Source organism: Mastigoproctus giganteus, chromosome 3 (assembly GCF_048544385.1).
Source record: "Mastigoproctus giganteus isolate SK-2022 chromosome 3, ASM4854438v1, whole genome shotgun sequence".
NCBI lineage: Eukaryota > Metazoa > Arthropoda > Arachnida > Uropygi > Thelyphonidae > Mastigoproctus > Mastigoproctus giganteus.
Genome location: NC_143577.1, coordinates 14,262,960 through 14,282,092, shown reverse-complemented (window position 1 = coordinate 14,282,092; position 19,133 = coordinate 14,262,960). Strand labels below are relative to the sequence as shown.

General features: G+C 38.9%; 1 protein-coding gene across 1 annotated transcript in view; it reads left to right on the top strand.

Moving 5' to 3' along the window:
- The first annotated feature begins 2,844 nt into the window (after positions 1 to 2,844).
- The window catches only part of LOC150087728 (uncharacterized), a 66,186-nt gene continuing 49,897 nt past the window's right edge, over positions 2,845 to 19,133 (top strand). The window contains exon 1 of the mRNA XM_090369859.1: positions 2,845 to 3,007. Within this exon, the coding sequence (XP_090225985.1) occupies positions 2,845 to 3,007 (163 nt within the window). The remainder of the gene's footprint in view (positions 3,008 to 19,133) is intronic.

Genomic DNA, 19,133 nt, shown 5'->3' with positions numbered 1-19,133 from the left:
GCATAAAGGTCTTCTAAACAAGCTTCCATCTTATGGTTTTCCAACTGTTTTTAGTAATTGGTTATCCAGTTTTCTCTCTGATCGCTCACTGATGGTGATGGTAGATGGCTGTCTGTCTTCCAACTTCTCCACTAACGCCTGTGTCCCCCAAGGTTCAGTTCTTTCCCCCACTCTTTTCCTCTTGTATATTAATGACCTTCTTCCATTGACTGGAAATCCTATCCATAGTTTTGCCGATGATAGCACATTGCATTCCACTTTCCATTTTGAGAAACCTTGTCCTGCTCAATCAACTTCAACTTCTTGAAAATCTGCTACCAATTCCTTAAATGCCGATCTTCAGGTATTTCTCCAGTGGGGCAAACACAACTTAGTTGATTTCAACCCTTCTAAAACTCAGTCTTGCCTTATATCTCGCAAGAAGGATTCTTCTGCTCCTATGCTTATCTTTAGTGACGCTCCGATTTCTAGGCAAAATGATATATCTCTTTTGGGGATTACTCTGACTTCTAATCTCTCTTGGCACAAACACATTACAAATATCGCTTCCTCTGCATCTAAAAAACTTGGTTTTCTCTTTTGCTCTCAGCGTTACTTTTCTTCCAAACAGCTGCTGACTCTGTATAAATCGCAAATCTGCCCTGCCATGGAATATTGTTCCCACATCTGGGGTGGTGCCGCCGAAACCTCTCTCAGGCTTCTTGATTCCATTCAGAAGAGGGCAGTTAGATTAATTAATGATTCATCTCTAACAGAGTCTGTCCACTCGCTGTCCCATAGACGTACTGTTTGTGCTGCATGCCTCTTCTTCAGATACTTCCATGGGCACTGTTCTTCTGAATTGGCTTCTATAATTCCCGCTCTCTCTTTCAAAACAGTCCGAACACGTGCCGCCACCAGCCAACATCCATTTATTGTCCAACTTCGAACTCACAGAACCAACTTTTCATAATCCTCGTTTATTCATTCAACTGCCATTTTCTGGAACAACCTTCCCTCATGAGTATTTTATGCCTGAAGATTACAGTCTACAGAAGTTCCTGTCTAATGTCAACAAATATCTTCTTTCGTCTTCTCAACCTCCAACCCAAGCACGGTACAAAGTACTATAGGTTCTAATACCTCTGGTGTTTGGGGTTTACACAAAAAAAAAAAGAATCATAGCCTCCACCTACCTTCATGTTCTCAGCATTAAAATATAGACTAATAGTCACTAAGACTTTCGAAATAAGTGAGACTCCTACAATCCTTTCATCAGTTGGGAAGCTTGGCACAGGTTGCACCAACCTCTAAATCATCTGTTGTTAAGAATCTAGTCTCCCTAGCCATTTAATTTCGGTGTTTAAATCCTTGCCTGCCTGTTTATTGGAAACAGAGGCTACTGTAGGGTTTTGTAAACAAAGCGATGCACATTCTGAAGGATGTAGGTAGGGAGTGGAAGTGGATGAATTGTTTCAAACGTACATTCAAGTTAGGGTTTCTTCCCGAGAATGTTTTCTCCAGAACTCCAGGGAAAAAATCCTATTTTAAAATTCCCGATTCCCGGGAAACGCCAAAACATTTCACGACAAATTTAGATTTTTTGTTTTTGTAATATTCAGCCTGTTCCGTAATTTATTTTAAAATGCTTGATTTTTGTTTAAATATACTGTAGTTGCCAATAACCATTTCATTACAAAGTGAGAGATTTTTAAGGATTTTCACACGGATAACACGGACGGATATCAAAAAATCGCCGAAGATATATTAAACTGCTTAAAACCAGTACAACTCGCAGTTGATGTAATCAGATTGCATATTGTAATTTTAAATGTTTTTCACCAACCTGATGTAGAAATAAAACACAACGAAAATCTTGAGAGCTATGTATTTATAATAAATTATACTTAACTTTACAACTAAAATATATATTAAAATATACTGGGTTAAGTACAATAAAACGCATTAAAATATACTAAATTAAAAGCGATAAAACCATAGCTTTCGAAGGCTCCTGCCTTCGTCTTCAGCGGTATTTTCTTTGGTCTGCGGTGCGTCTTTAAATACCAGCAGGTTCACGGTACTCATCACGTGCTTTCATTCATTCCCAAGTATTCCTTTCTCTTGTGTTATGGAACCGGAAGTGGATCATATGGAACCGTTCATCCTTTCTGAGGATAGTAGTCTCGAAGAGGTGATGGATCCGCGTTGCTCTATCTCTGTTAATGTTCACTGTGGAACAGATCCGCAAACTCTCGAGCCACTTGCAGTCCCAGAACTTATGCGCCCGATCGGTGATGATATTATTGTCCGGAGAGTTCTGGTGCTGCTTCTCCCAAAAATGCTCGCCCACGGCGGACTTACCATACTCCGCATTTCTTATTGCCTTAGTGTGCTCCTCCAGACGATCTTTGAGACGGCGTTTTGTTAGTAGATTTGTTAATCAGATAGCAAATCTACTAAAAAGCGAAGGAATTTTTACATTCATCTTTCGTAATTTGGAAAATCAAAATTCTATTTTAAGTATTAAGGTTTTAAAGGAGGTTAAACAGCATCTTTTTTAAACGTAGAGATAAAGTCTTTAAGTGTCCCTTATTAGATATTTAAGCAATCCAAATAGGGTTATACTTGAATCTGTCCCGAATTACTGGCGTAAACTAATCTAACCTTTTTTTTTCACAAGCCAAAAATGAGCCAATTAAAAAAAAAAAAAAAACATTTCTTTTGTTTTTCAGAATTTGGCCATCGCAACGAGGTGACAAGGTGTACCCATAATCCGCAGTTCAGCCTTAAATGAGGTTAATAATTATTTTTTTTATTGCTATGGCAAATAAAAATGAAATTATCCCATTTGTAAAATCCATAATGGAACAAATTTTCAAAGAAAAGTTTACTTCAATAGAAGAGTCTGAAAGAAAAAATAATACGAACAATGAAATGGAAAATTCGGAACCCGAGGAAATAGAAGCGGATCTAAAAACAGAGTTAGGAAGAGATATTTCCATTTCAACGGCAAAAGGAGAGTCAAGTTAGTGCAATTGCATCATTTCTGTACGTAGCCAACTACTTAAGTAGTCATGAATTGGCATCATTAAGTAGAGGGTCCCCGGTATTCGAGTTCTCGGAGTTAGTAAGATTTGAAAATTAAAGCTTTTTCCCTTGAGAAAATGGACCAAGCACTTGAATATTTTTTGTGAGAACGATCTTCTTTTATAATAAAAAATATCTAATAAAATAATTTTCCCATTTTTCAGTTCCTTCGTCCCTTTTTTAATATGTACAAGTATATAATAACCATTACTATACAATATCGGTGTAGATACACCATATCTACTCATCCTTCACAACGAGCTGCCCATGTATTGCACTAATTCGAATAAGATACTCTTCACTTGCGATACCAGGTTACCTGCCCACCCACCGATGAAAAGCCAACTAGCGTTCAAACGGTGCTGTGTGGTTGCTGGCGCCCACCGAGAATAAGCAACAATAGACTTCTCTATTAGTGAAGCGTTACTTATTTAAGGTAGGTAGTGCAATATATGGCAACTCGTTGTGAAGGATGAGAGCAAATTGAGATACAGAAGAAATGATGCTTTCACACTACTACCGTAGTTTTTCTTTAAGATTTGTCTGTGGTGTATGTACATACAGAATCTTAAATTCTTAAAATATTATGGCTAGTTTCATTTATTTAAATAATAAACATTACGAAAATTTTGTCTCCGTTTTAAGTGGAATATTCTGGAACCAATTATGCTAGGACAACCAGGATCCCCTGTATATCTCATATTGTGAATTCCTTCAAAACGAGTAGCCACGGTATTGCAATACTTCGAATAAGTAACGCTTCCCTATAGGAGAAGACTGTTGTTACGTATTCTCAGTGGATGCCAACACCCATACGACACTGTTTTTAAATATGGTATGGGATAAAGATATCAGCTATCCTCAATATCCCTATAAGACTGAGCAAAGAAAAAAAGAGGTAGGAAAGTGATAGTAAGAGAGGGAGAGGAAAATATGCCGGAGAAGAATGAAAGGGATAGTTAGTTATAATTCGTACGAACTCAGAGCTTCGTTCCCAGGCTGGGCAATGCGTCCCCTGACGGGGACTGTTGTTACCCAGTCAGAGTCCTGCAAAGATGTTTAAGATCTTCCTGTGGTGCCGTTTCTGGCTCTTTAGCCTTCATCAGTGGGTAGATAGGCTTACTGGTTAGACCAGACGTGCTTTCCAGTTTCCGGATATTTCTATAGAATTAACCCTTCAGGGACCCTTTATTGGTCCTATCTAGTGGCCTGTATGGCTTAAAAAAAAACCCCAAACGGAACAGTCGCCCTTATCCACTCATCTCTGTATGACTTAACCCTATTGGGCTATTCACTCATCCACTGACACAGTCCGAGGAAGGCCCAGTCCATGTGACCGCCAAGTTGGCAACCGCCTGGAGTTGGCTTGCCCTAAATGGGTTCTAGGGTCATCTCCCTCTTACACACTCCTTTTACCACCTGCAGCTATCAAAGCCTAGCCGCCGTACATACAGGAGAGAGACCAAATGCATGCAGCTGACTTGGTCCCTATCCACTAATAACTAAGCTAATCTGGTTGGTATGTAACACCCCTAGCTTAGACTGATCATTACCATCTAAGATGCACATATATGTTATTATCTATTAGTCGACATAGAGGTGTGGGGAAGCACCATAACTGTAAAAGTCTTTGCTTTCCAAGTTGCAGTAACTCTAGTACCAAGAATCTTCTTATTGCAGCATCCATCATTCGAAGGGCGCATTTTGACACCTCCGCTGCAGAGCCCTCTTCTTTTCTTTTCCTGATTTTCCAAGCCTGATATTAACCTTCATTTAGGAGGTATATCAAGATGCTCGTTGCTCTGGAAATCGGGGCTGGAAACTGTAGAAATAGTTCTTGTTCCCTAGTCAAGCGCGGTATTCTCATTGTTTTATGCACACTAATCCAGATGCGCTGAGTAACCGGACAAGAGAAAAATGCGTGTTCCACTGTTTCACACGCCTTACAATATAGACACTCAACATTCATATGCCCCCGGAATTTGGCTTTATTTTTCTCCACTGGCAGGTGTCCGTGTATTATTCTCCATGCCAGGTCTCTTCGTGACTCGTAAGCTATGTGGTGATGTAGGTTACTCAACATCTGAGTCGTGTTCAGTCTCAGCTAGCTTCGTGGCACCGGTACTGCCGGTACATTCATGTCGGATAACTTCCAATAAATTTCTGAAATCTTGAGCTTGTTTCCCATGTATAATTCCCCTGCAGATAATTCTTGTAAATGCTTGACTACCAATTTGTAAAAAGGTGTTATTATATCTACTGTTGGACCAGTATGTTCCTTTCCTAGCAATTCAGTGAACCATACGACACTGTTTCGGAGCTTATTGGGTCCTCATCTGTGGGTATACAGGTACCCAGGTTTTGCAATGATGACAACTCAGTTTACTTCTACACCACAATGTGCAGTTCATTATTATAGTGTTTTATGACTAGAATAAGAACAAAAATTCTCATCAAAAATATGGCAAATATTTAATGAATAAAATAAAACTTTCGGGAATTCTCGAGAATTGTCGGCAACCGCAATTTCCCGTTCCCGAAGATTAAAAAATGCCGAGAATTTAGAAACCCCAATTCAAGTTAATTGCAAACATTAAGGGTTTAATGAGAACTGATATATTACGAGAGGTCGCATTTAGACCCTACAAATCAATGGATCTGTTGAATTGAAGGCACTTCAAGATAATATGTAATATTCGTGGTTCTATCAACAGTGGAAAAATAATATAATTCTGTGGAATGGTATCTGTTTTTGGGTTGGTGAAGGGGAAGTCTTGCCTGACCAATCTGGTTCATCGATATGACAAAGTTAAAAAAAACAGTTGGATGCAAGAAACAACTTTGACATTGTTTACCTTGACTTCACTAAAGCTTTTGATATGGTTTCTCAAGAAAATTATTATTTAAACGGGTAAAAATTAGGATTACTGGTAAGATCCACCGTTGAATTAGGGGATGGTTAAAAGATAGACATTCGTAGTCATCAATAGACATTAATCAGTGTGGTCCAGTCGAGCAGTGATCAGTGTTGGAGCTACTTTATCAACATTGATAAGAAAGTGCAGGGGAAATCGTCATAAATGCTGATGATGTAAAGGTGGGAAGTGTGTTAACGAAGAGAATCAGGGTATTTTGAAAAAAGGCTTAGAAACTGATGAATGGCACCTAGATATCCTGGAGGGGAGAGATCTGGCTGAGGTAAATAAGATTCTTTATAATGAACGAAGGATCTATTTTCAATGGTAGGAGAAACAAGACTTAAGGGTCGCAAATATAAACCCTTAGAGAGCAACAGAAGGCTAGATCACATGACATTTACTTTCGGGCAGCGTGCTGTACATCATTAGATAAATTGACTGTCAGCAGAGGTTGAGGAAGAGAGTTTAGCATTAGCATATGATGCAAGAAGGCAAGCTTATTCAGCATCAGCCGAAAAAAAAAAAAAAAAAAAAAAAACACTACTCCCATTTCACCCCTCCGTTCATTCGAAATATCTGTCCACCTGAGCCTTAAATTTATTTAGGCTATCAACTTCCACGACAAGGGATGGAAGTCTATTCCACAAACCAACTGCCCGCTGGCTAAAGGCAAATTTCCGCACGTCTATTCTACATCTGTCTTTCCTCAATTTGAATTTATGCCCTCTCAGGTGATTATTCTGAGCAAGAGGAAGATTCCCATCGGAATTGAGCATGCTCAAGCCATTCAAAGCCTTATACACCTCTATTAGATCACCTCGCCGATGCCTAGTCTCCAGGCTCTGTAATTTGCAAAACTTAAGCCTTTCTACGTAAGAGCAACCCTTTGTTCCATTCACTAATCTTGTTGCCGTTCTCTGTACTCGTTCCAGCAGCTCTACATCCTTCTTTAAATGAGGCCTAGACCTGTATACAGTACTCAAGGTGTGGCCTGACCAATGCCTTATACAAGGGAATAATCACCTCCTTATCCCTGCTGGAAAAATTCCTGTATATCATTGACAATACTCCATGAGCTACTCTTGCAGCTCATCTGCACTGCTCAGAGAACTTCATATCTGCCTGCACAATTACCCCCAAGTCCCTTTCATTCTCTACCACTGTCAGTGTAGTACCACAGAGTTGATACGTTGCTCTGGGGTTGCTGTTTCCCATGTGTAGTACTTTACATTTGTCAATGTTAAACTTCATTCGCCACCTCTCAGCCCATCTGCGCAACCTTTCCAAATCCTGTTGCAGCAGCAGCTTAGCATCAGTAGTGTCCTTAAAAACCCTGCCAACCTTTGTATCGTCTGCAAACGTGGACATTACGCCTGATATACCATCATCAATATCATTTATAAATACAGAAAACAATAATGGACCCAACACTGAACCCTGAGGAACTCCACTAATAACATTAGTCCACGTTGAGCAGTGTCCATTGATTACCACTCTCTGTCTTCTGTCACTCAACCATCCCTTTATCCATAGCAGCAATTTGCCTCCAATGCGACACTTCTCCAATTTGTGCAGCAGTCTTCCATGTGCAACAGTATCAAAAGCCTTTCTAAGATCCAAGTATATAATATCAAAGTTATTCCCTGCATCCAGTTCTTTTGTGACTACATCATAGTATCCAATCAAATTGGTCAGACAAGACCTGCGCTTAACAAAACCATGCTGTGTCTGAGCTATAACTGAATTCTTGTCCAGATGATCCTGCAGTGCTTCTTTAACCAGTGCCTCCATTAATTTTCCTGGAACAGAAGTTAAACTCACAGGTCTATAATTACTTGTGTCAGCCTTTGATCCTCCTTTGTGAATTGGGGTTACATTTGCACATCTCCAGTCTATGGGTACCTCCCCTGAGTCCAAAGAAGCTCTCATAATTATGGCTAAGGGTTTGCTTACTTCCTTTTCTGCCTCCTTTAATATAACTGGATAGATCCCATCCACCCCGGGTGCCTTTTTTATGTTTATCCTCAACAATTTCTCTTCCACTTTCCTCTCAGTTATTAGAAAATCATCTAGCTCACTGCCAATGTTTACTTCACCTACGACATTCCCCTCCCTGAATAACTCCTCATGTGTGAATGTAGATGCAAAATACTCGTTTAGATTGTTAGCCATCTGAGCAGGATCCTCAACTGTTGAACCATCAACATCCAGTGGACCAATCTGATTCATCCCTTTCCTTCTTGAGTTTAAATAGGTAAAGAACTCTTTTCTGTTTTTCTTTGCATCCTTTGCCAAGGATTTCTCATAATCTGCCTTTGCCTGCCTAATCTCCTATGTGACTTGGTTACAGACCAACTTATATCTATCATAGGCTTGCATGTCACCCATTAATTTGTATGTATCCCATGCATTTTTCTTCTCTGCCATATGTCTCATTAGTTCATCTGACAACTATTTAGGCCTGAACCTTGAACAATATTTCTTGGTTGGTATGTAAAGCCTGGTAGCTTCCAAGATTAGTTCCTTGAATGCTTCCCATTTTGAATTTGCTGTTGGTAACATCATCAGTTGGTCCCACTGTATAGAATTTGAGTAAATCCCACTTCAGCACACTGTGATCACTGCCACCTAGTGGTTCCTTTATCTGCAGATTCTTAATGCATGAAGAATCACTACTGATAATCAGATCAAGAGTATTACTCCCTCTAGTTGCGTCCCGAACATGCTGGTGTAGAAAACAATCATCCAATAAATCCACAAAAGCCTTGCTAGTGTGTGAGTGACCAACCCACAAATTCCAGTCAATATCTGGGAAATTAAAATCCCCCATTATAAGACTCTCTGATTTACTGGCCCATTCTATTTCCCTGTACAGTTTCTTATTATACTCATCAGAGTCATTAGGCCTATAGCACACTCCTACTCTCAATTTTGATTTACCTATGCCTATGTCACAACAAACTGACTCGACACTGCCCTGTCCATCGATGTCGACTGGCTTCACCTCCTTGGATTTTATGTGTTTCTTAACTAATAGCATAACCCCTCCTCCCTTCCTATCCAGTCTATCCTTTCTGTAGACGTTGTACTCCCCAAATTCCAGTTCTGCATTCCTTATATCTATGTGACACCATGTCTCTGATATCCCAACAATATCTGCCTTTGATGTTTTGAGCAATACCTCAAATTCATCAAATTTATTTACTAAACTCCTAGCATTGGTGTACACGCAAGTATACATGCACCTGTTTCTATTCTTAGCTACCCTAACACAACCCATGTGTTTACTTCTACCGCAATAACTTCTAGCAGTCTCTGAAATATCGTGCATCTTGTTTTTCAGGCTTCTGCTCATTCCAATAGAAGCAGTGCAAGAATCTCTTTCACCTCTGCCAGTGGCTACTGTTAATCTATTAGTCTTTGTCTCCCCCCACGCTAGCAGTTTTCCGACCCACCTAACACTGCCTCGATAGCATCAGCAAATATTTTTGCACCCTTTCTATTTAAGTGTATCCCATCCCTGTAGAAGAAGTCTCTCCTGTTAACAAGTACAGACCAGGCTGAGAAATATTCTACCCCTTGAGCCTTGCACAATCTTTCCAGGGCCGAATTGATCGACAAGGCTCTCATCATATACTCCCTCCTATCGTGTCTGGGCAGAATTGCAGACACTTTCAAATTCAACCCTAATTCACGGCTTTTTTTCATCAGTGATCTGTACTTGTTAAGCAATTCCGCTGGTCTTCTACTCTTAATATCATTAGTGCCAACGTGTACAACTATATCACCTTTTGTGTCCTTAATTAGTCCACGGTGAGGGGTGGCAGACCGCTCCCCCTGGTCAGTTTGGTTCAAAGTGCCCGCACCGCTATTCTTGTTCAAATCGGCACTGCACGCTCCGTAGTTCCTTTGATTCGTTTTATCCCCGCTAGAAAATGCTCATTGGCAACCTGCGAACTAAGCGTCGACTCAACCACCGAGGCGTAAAAATGTGGAATTGGGTAGCGAACAGTTCCGCCTACGGTTAAACTTCAAAGTTGAAAACAATTTCGTGTTTCGATTCGTTTATTGAAATGATTTTTGGTAACAGAGGATAAGTATGCTATATGCGTGACCTGTTAATAAAAATATTCATTGCGTTGCATCGTTCTTCACAAAATTTCATATAACTCCCTCCGTTCACTGTATATTTGGATTTAAAAAGCTGGGGGTGCTGCAGTTCCGCAGTGCCTACCAACGAGCCGCCCCTGGTTATATCCCTGGAGAATATTGCTGTTATTTTCATGATTGAAGTGTTTTTAAACTTTAAATGGATCGAGTAAATTACGTGCTGAGAGCACCCTTTTTCTTGCTAAGACACATAAGAGGACATAAATCTCTATTGAAAAGGTTGTTTTAAAGACAGATGCTCGAAAATTGGCTTTCAGCCAGGTGTTACCTGATTTTTGCGGGTGAGTAGGTTTATATAAATTTCTAAATTCTTATTATTAATTTCAATTTATATTTATATTTTCAAATTATATTTATATTTTTATATTTTTGTACCGATTGGAAAGCTTGAATAAATTTAAAGAATAATTTGAGAAATTATTGGAAAGGAAGACAGATGGAGTGATTAGTTTTTGTTGCTGATGCAGCATAAGCTTGCATCATTTGTTATTATTTATACTAAAGTGTAACAAGCATTAAGGGTTCGTCGAAAGTATACGCACTTTGCAGATTCAATCTTTAATTCGAATTACAGAAATTGCTATACGAAGACAGTTACTGGAAATTAATAAAATTTTAAATATTTCGTATGAATCTCTTGAAATTAGACTGGTTGATTTTATTAAAATATGTGTTTTGATTTTTTTTTATGAAACAGATGCAATTATTAATACAGTAACAAACAAACAGCATAAAAATTTAAAATACTAAATTTGATAAAGAACATCAGATGTAGTTTTTGAATTAGTGTATAATAAGTCCTATTTCCTACTAATGGCGCTCTTTGGTGTCAACTCTGGTTTTTATTCTTTCTTCCGGTTCATTTCTTGTTTGTATTTTTATTTTTAATATTTAAATTGAGTTTACTTTTTATTTTTTGCGCTCACTTTTCATTTGTATCCCATACGTCTCGTATGGGATAAAAATGAAAAGAAATAAAAGGTCGCCACCACTTCATTTTCTCATTGTAATTTTAAGCGTAAATATTTTTTTCTTTGGCCTACCTCTTTTTTCTCTCCATCTGCGTGCTGTTTTTCTACGTCCTCTTAAATCAGGTAACGTATTGACTACAAAGCAGATGCAGAAAAAATAATTTTCGCAACGAAATTATTAGCGAACCTCCCCACATCAGAGATTAGTGGCTGAAATCATTTCTACCAGACACACAAGACCCTCAACAGAATCGCTCTGAAACGTCCCCTGTAATTATGGTCGAGTCTGGACAGACTTTTCGCTTCGTTTCCTCAGATTCATTCTCTCAACTTTCTCTTTCGTAATAAGAAGCTCAGAAATTTATGGAAGTTGAATTGTCACAATTCTCAAGCGCTACTCTTAGTTTCTATTATGAACAGAAATAGCCCACAAGGGCTATTTACCCCTAAACGTGGATAGCGCAGTATTTTCAGGAACCAGAATTCTGAATTTAACAGTTTTCGTTCGCTTATCAAAGTAACAAGGGCGTTTCTGATTGAGGTATGTCAGAGTTGAAGACACGCAAGAAAATTACTAGGCATTCCTGGTATAAGATTAGAAAACAGAGAACAACTGCTTCAGATACGCACGTGGATTAAAGCTTACATACGAGTTCTTCTACACTAAAATAAATTAGCGTATATGCAATATATTTTTACAAGGGATCCCCTTTAAATTGTTTTCCTTTGATAATATACAAGTATCCCAAAGTTTCTGACTTTTCTGGAAGGATTGTCGGATGTATTCAACAGCGAGCAAGTTGAATTCAGTTGTCGCATTCTGTTGGACAGTTGGTGTTTCATCAAATGTTTGCTCTTTCAGCTTCATTTTGAGTTTCGCGACGAGGAACAAACTCGTGGAACATTGAGATTAGACTACTACTACAGGAACCTTTGTTTGGGGGTCAACATTTCTTGAATGGAGAGTGCAATGTATGCAGAAGCATTGCCTTGTTGGAAAATCATCCACCGTTTTCAACAACTGATGATATTATACTCTAACCATTTTTTTTTTTTTCATCAATCGAATTAAAACCGCTTTATAATAGACATTGTTTACTGCACTCTTGCTCTGACCACTCGGCTACGCCACGCCTACAGAAACCTCTTAACGCAGGAACCTTTTTCCACTTTTATATCCATTAAGATTGCGACAGTGAACAAAAAGGCACGTCTGAACTTGACGGATCCACAGCGCCCACTAGTTTCTTTCGTGGAGGTCAAAATCGGATCTAACCAACAATATGGCGATCGCATCCTAGCGCTTATCCGTCATTTTGGTCTTTTACCTCCACTGCTTGTTTTTTAATTAATATAAACTTTCAAGACACTTTGATTGGGCCTCGTATATTCTGACTCACCTTATTTCACTGGAGTTGCAAGGATAATTTGCAACAATTAACCTGATGATAAGGGATTAGGCAGCAAAGGAAGTAAGCAAACTCTTAACCATAATTATAAGAGCATTCTTGGATTCAGGGAAGTCCCCACGAACTAGAGCTAAGAAAATATATCCCCAATTCACAAAGGGGGATCTAAAGGTGACTCGAATAATTACAGACCTGTTAGTTTAATTTCTGTTCCGGGGAAAATAATGGAATCAGTGGTTAAAGATGCAACACAGGATCATGTAGACAAGGCTGCAGTAATAGTTGAGATACAGCATGGGTTTGTTAAGGGGAAGACTTGTCTGACCAATTTTATTGGATACTATAATGTGGTCACAAAGGAATTGGGTGTGAAGAATAATTTTGATCTCATATACTTGGATTTCAGGAAAGCTTTTGACACTGTTGCACATTGAAGACCGCGGTACAAATTGTAGAGGTATGGAATTAAAGGTAAGTTGCTACAATGGATAAAAGGATGGTTGAGTGGGAGAAGAGAGAAAGTGGTAATCAATGGACGCTACTCTTTCTGGACTAATGTTATTAGTGGAAGTCCCCCAGGATTCCGTGTTGGGCTCACTGTTGTTTTCTATATTTATCAATGATATTGATGAATATTTTGTATATTTATCAGTGCTATATCAGGCTTCATGCCCAAGTTTGCAGATGATACAAATATTGGCAGGGCTGTTGATGACAGTAATGGCAACGTGCTACTGCAAAAAGATTTAGAAAAGTTGGCCACATGGCTGAGAAGTGGCAACTGAAGTTTAACATTGACAAATGCAAAGTACTGTTAATGGGTTGCAGTAGCCCCAGAGAAACGTACCAAGTTCATACATTTAGGGCGGTGAAAAATGAAAAATGCCTGGGAATATTTGTGCAGTCAGATATGAAATTTTCTGATCAGTGCAGACAGGCTGCCAGAGAAAGTCATAGGGTATTGCCAATGATATACAGGAATTTTGCTAGTAGGGAAATGGAGGTGATTATCCCTTTGTATAAAGCAATGGTCAGGTCACGCCTTGAGCACTGCGTACAGGTCTGAAATCCCCATTTTAGGAAGGATGTAGAGTTGCTAAAACGAGTACAGAGAAGGGCAACAAAATTGGTGAGGGGAACGAAGGGGTCCTCTTATCAAGAAACACTTCAGTTCTGCAAATTGCAGAGGCTGGAGACTAGACACCTGCGAGGTGATTTGATTGAGGTATATAAGGCCTTGGATGGTTTGAGCTCGTTGAATTCTGTTGGGATTCTTCACTTGCTCAGATTACGAACCTGAAGGGGTATAAATACAAATTGGAGAAATTCCGACAGTTATAGAATAGATGTGCAGAAAATTGCCTTTGGTGGCGACTGGTTAATTGCTGGAACAAACTTCCATCTGTAGGTTTGAAAGTTGAAAGATTAAACGAATTCACGGAGGAACTGGAAAAACCTTCAGAGGGAATGGATGCGTGATTTGTTTATTTTTTTTTTCGCTAATACGACATATAAGCTTGCTTTCTTGCATCAAATGCCTGTGTTATTACTACTACTCTTACTGTTACTATTTATCGTGTCATTAGAAACTTGAGGAGAGGGCAGCAGAAAAGAACTGTTGTATTTTCCATATTACACGATACTTGCCCATTAATTGGTAATCACCTCACAGTGAATAAATAATAAGCATTTACTGCTTTCGATTTAAAATGCGAATGCGTTGTAAAGGCATACAAATTGCTAATTCTTAAAATTGCGTGACGCAATGCAATTAAGCTATACGGCAAAGCACCATGTACAGGGGTAACGAAGTCTGTTACAAAGTACGAGTCACATCTGATTAACTCATTTCTTATATTTCCTTATGAGAATGATTAGAAAAAAATTAAACTTTTTGTTTGAATAAAAGAGGATCATTTTGAGTGCGTTTTAAAACCAAATGCTTTCAAAGTGCCCTTGGAGGTAGCACAGTGGTTATAATCACCCAGCTCACATATTGGATAGAAAAGGTGCGAGTTTGAACCCTCTGAGTGAGACCTGGAATTTTTTAGGTTTTTTTTTTTTTTTCTTCACAACATGGTTGATTTAATCGATGATGTCGAACAAGGGTTAGATGATTTTATTTCTCGAAACTCGGGTTATGAAAACAGGGAAACAAATCGAAATTATTAACAGTGAACTCTTTCGCTATCGTTCTACAGAGTATCTCAAGTGTTACACTATTCTTTGGGTAACTTCTATAGAAAAGTCTGGAAACACTCTATAAGCTGTTCTGGTTGCTGGCGTGTGAAACTTTCAAATGTGTTTCATTGGGTTTCTCTTTCTGAGTGATATCCAATTCATCCTTCCATCTGTGGTTATTCAATACAAAAGACATTAAATAAAACTCTATCCTGTATTTTCGTCTTGGGTAGCAGTTGGAATAATCACCATCCTTCCCACACAGGGTGTAAAAGTTCTGACTCTGAATCCCGTCAATGATGCGAACAATTTTTTTGGGTGTTTTTCAAAATTGGCTGAGTTAGTCGGTCTCAGTCGAGGGTAACGTGGTTTTTCTTCCCTCGCAAACTGGGGTATTTCGTCCAGAAAACAGCAAGCAGATCACAGAGTTTTTAGATGTGCCTAAAACCCAACAACAACAACAACTATCCTGTCTTCTCTATTTTTGAAAATTCAAATCGTTTGCCTACTTTAGTAACCTTAATTGTAAATCGCACCCATGGTGTTTCTGATGCTAGTACCGTTCTTAGCTATGTGAGCACTGCTTATGTATTTGAAAAACCTTAATCTGTGCTACTACAGCTACTCGAATATACGCCAAAACAAAAGAAGGCAGTCGGATTCATTAATGACCAATATTACATAAACTCTTTCACACTCTCCATCGTACAGGCATTCATGTTCTTTTGAATTAACATATGAAATTCCATCTACTTCTCAAAAGAAGTAGATGGAAGACTGACTGCCAAGCTGACTCTTACAATCTCTAAATTAATGATATCTTACAGTCCCACTCCTCTCACACACAACCACAGGATGCATTCTCTACTCGTTATAATGATAGAATTTTAAAAACTTCTCATCATAGAGAACCATACAACTCGAAATAATGGCCTTGCACTATACTTTCGCCTTATGGGCTGATACTCGGTACAGAATTGCAACACCCAGAGTCCCCATTCTTCTCTCTCTGGATGATTCCTTTCTACTTTTGACTCTCTCTCTCTCTCTGTTTCTCTCTCTCTCTCTCTCTCTCTCTCTCTCTCTCTCTCTCTCTCTCTCTCTCTCCCTCTCTCTCTGTTTCTCTCCCTCTCTCTCTCTCTCTCTCTCTCTCTCTCTCTCTCTCTCTCTCTCTCTCTCTCTCTCTCTCTGTTTCTCTCTCTCTCTCTCTCTCTCTCTCTCTGTCAGGAATGTTTTTTTTTTGGTGCTGGTGCAGCATAAGCCTCAGATTTCCGTTGCACCATATAGCTAATAATAATAACAACTCCCCGTGAATCTTGTGTCAGACTTTACTGCAGAAAACTACAAGCGGTCGGCCGACTGGGCTAGTCGGGTAGGTAAAGTGCCTGCCTGGCAACCCAAAGGTCGCGGGTTCGAATCCCGCCTCGGGCTTGGTTCAAAGTACTGCAAAAACCTTGGGAGGTGCATTATGGCCACAGAAGCCAATGCGCCAACAACTACTTAAAAAAAAAAAAAAAAAAAAATACAAGCGGTCGATCATTTTCCAGAATAGATTACCACACATTCGTGCTTGCCATGTAACTGAGTTAGAAAATAGTCCGTCTTCTACGAAACATTTCCTGTGCAAAATGCTGGAATGCCCAAAAAGTCACAAAAACACTAACACTGTCTCTTCTCCCTCGCTCAGATAATTCAGGTTAAGGGCAGCTTCCCCCAATTGTAGCCACGGATCATCGTATTCGATTTTTTCGTTATAATTTCTGGAGAGTATCATACGGAAGTGTTGTACGTACTATATTGAGGTAAACTCTTCTTATTATTTTACAAATATTGATAGAACGTATTGAGCATTACAGCTCTGGTTCATACTATCTAATCAAAGTTCATAAAAACATCATCTGTACACAAATTATTCGCCTTGCAAAGTTAAGCACCAATCAAACACTTTTCAGTAATGCCTTAAATGGCTTATATACTAAATTACGCATTAACTATATTCCAATTAAGTTTATCAATTATTTTATTAAAAATATGTCGGCTTTCATTAAACAGAAATTTGGATTTACGATGTCCCATTGTGGTCAGTGCTAACTTGAACTTGTATAGCTGTACAGAAGTATCTTTGAATTGTGGTATTTGCACTACTTTGAAAGTGAACGCATTACATGACTTCTCTCTGAACGATATTCACGCTTTTTCACTCTAACTTTATTTTATTTATTACTATTAATATTCGTATTAATAATCATTTACAATCGTAACGTTATTTCATTTTCTCTGAATCGTAGCAGTAGTAGTGGCATGTGATGCAAGAAAGCAAGTGTATCAGCTTATGCAGCATCAGTCAAAAAAAAAAAAAAAATCACACCATTCCCTCCAAACGCCTGTCCAGTTCCTTCTTAAATTTATTCAACCTATCAACTTCCACAACTACAGATGGAAGTTTGTTCCAGCAATTAACCACTCGCTGGCTTAAGGCAAATTTCCGCACATCTATTCTACATCTGTCCTTTCTTAATTTGAATTTATGCCCCCTTAGGTTCGTAATCTGAACAAGTGGAAGGATTCCATCAGAATTCAGCGTGCTAAACCCATTCAAGGCCTTACACATCTCAATCAAATCACCGCACAGGTGCCTAGTTTCCAGTCACTGCAATTTGCAGAATTTAAGTCTCTCTTGGTAAGAGCATCACTTCATTCCTCTCACCAATCGTGTTGCCCTTCTCTGTACACGCTCAAGTAAATCTACATCCTTCCTAAAATGAGGCATCCAGACCTGTACGCAGTACTCAAGGCGTGGCCTGACCATTGCCTTATACAGAGGGAGAATCACCTCCTTTTCCCTGCTAGCAAAATTCCTATATATCATTGACAAAACCCCGTGACCTGCCCTGGCAGCCTGTCTGCATTGCTCAGAAAACTTCATATCTGACTGCACAATTACTCGCAGGTCTTTTTCATTTTCTACCACCTTAAGTGTAGTACCACACAGTTGGTACGTTTCTCTGGGATTACTTCTACCCATATGCAGTACTTTGCATTTGTCAAGATTAAACTTCAGTTGCCACTTCTTAGCCCATCTGCCCAAGTTTTCTAGATCCTGTTGCAGCAGCACACTGCCATCACTGTCATTAACAACCCTGCCAACCTTCATCTGCAAACTTCGACACTAAGCCTGATATACCTTCATCAATATCATCGATAAATATACAAAACAACAGTGGACCCAACACCGAACCCTGTGGGATTCCACTAATAACATTAGTCCACGAAGATCAGCACTCATTGATTACCACCTCTGTGTTCTCCCACTTAACCACCCTTTTATTCATTGTAGCAACTTACCCTTAATATCAATCTGTTTGTATGCAGCAAGATGTCTTGCCTGTGTTATTCTTATTGCAGTTTCCCTTCACTGTGATTCGTTCTTATTCGACATTTATATAAAAGAAAACATGATTCATTCTTATTGTCTTATTCCCTAATTAACTCCTAACAGTTGTACATTCCCTATACATATTTCCTTTACTCCTGGATACATTACTGTTTCCTATAATTATAATCAAATATGCTACTTACTTGGTAGTCCTCTGTTTCGTTTCCTTCAGGTATTGAATAACTACAATATTGATTTTACTCTTAATCCATCTTTCTATAAGAATTTGCTCCTTACTCTGTTTCTTAATGCAATTTTTGTATATATTTTAATTCTAGTTTTGTATTGATTTTTACTGTTTTTTGCTTTCTGTAACTCCCAGCGTTCTTACCGTTATTTAGGATCTGTGCGTGACAAATGTGTAAAAATAAATAAATAAATAAATAAATAAGGGGACACGGGTCATAATGCCAAATTGTTTGCGTTGGGATTTCTTGGCACGGATTTCTGTTTGTATGGAGGAAGAGAAACTGGGGACCATATACTGTATGAATGTAGCGTTTATGACAGTGAGAGGAAGATAATTGAAGATATATTAGTCACTTTCTTCAGGACAGGAAAATTCAGGGGTTTGCCAAAGGCGTTTTTGATCCAAGGAAAAACAGAATTCAGATATCCAGGAACTGATGGTAATATTAGGATTTTGGTGTACTTAAGAATTGAAGGAGTTTTTTTATGTGTGGGTGAGTAATGCACACGCATCATTTCAACTACCAACGTACTTTCAATTATATCTCATATTCTGAATATCTTCACAACGAGTTGCCATGGTATTGCACTATTTCGAATAAGTAACACTTCACCGATGGAGAAGAAAACTTGTTATTTATTCTCGGGGGATACCACCAACCAGACAGCACCGATATACACACTTGACCCGTGTGTGCACTCATAAACAAACTCCTTTATACTCAGGCATTTAGCCAAGAATTTTAGATTACTTACGAATTGTTTCTAAGGAACTTTCTGATGGAGTTGG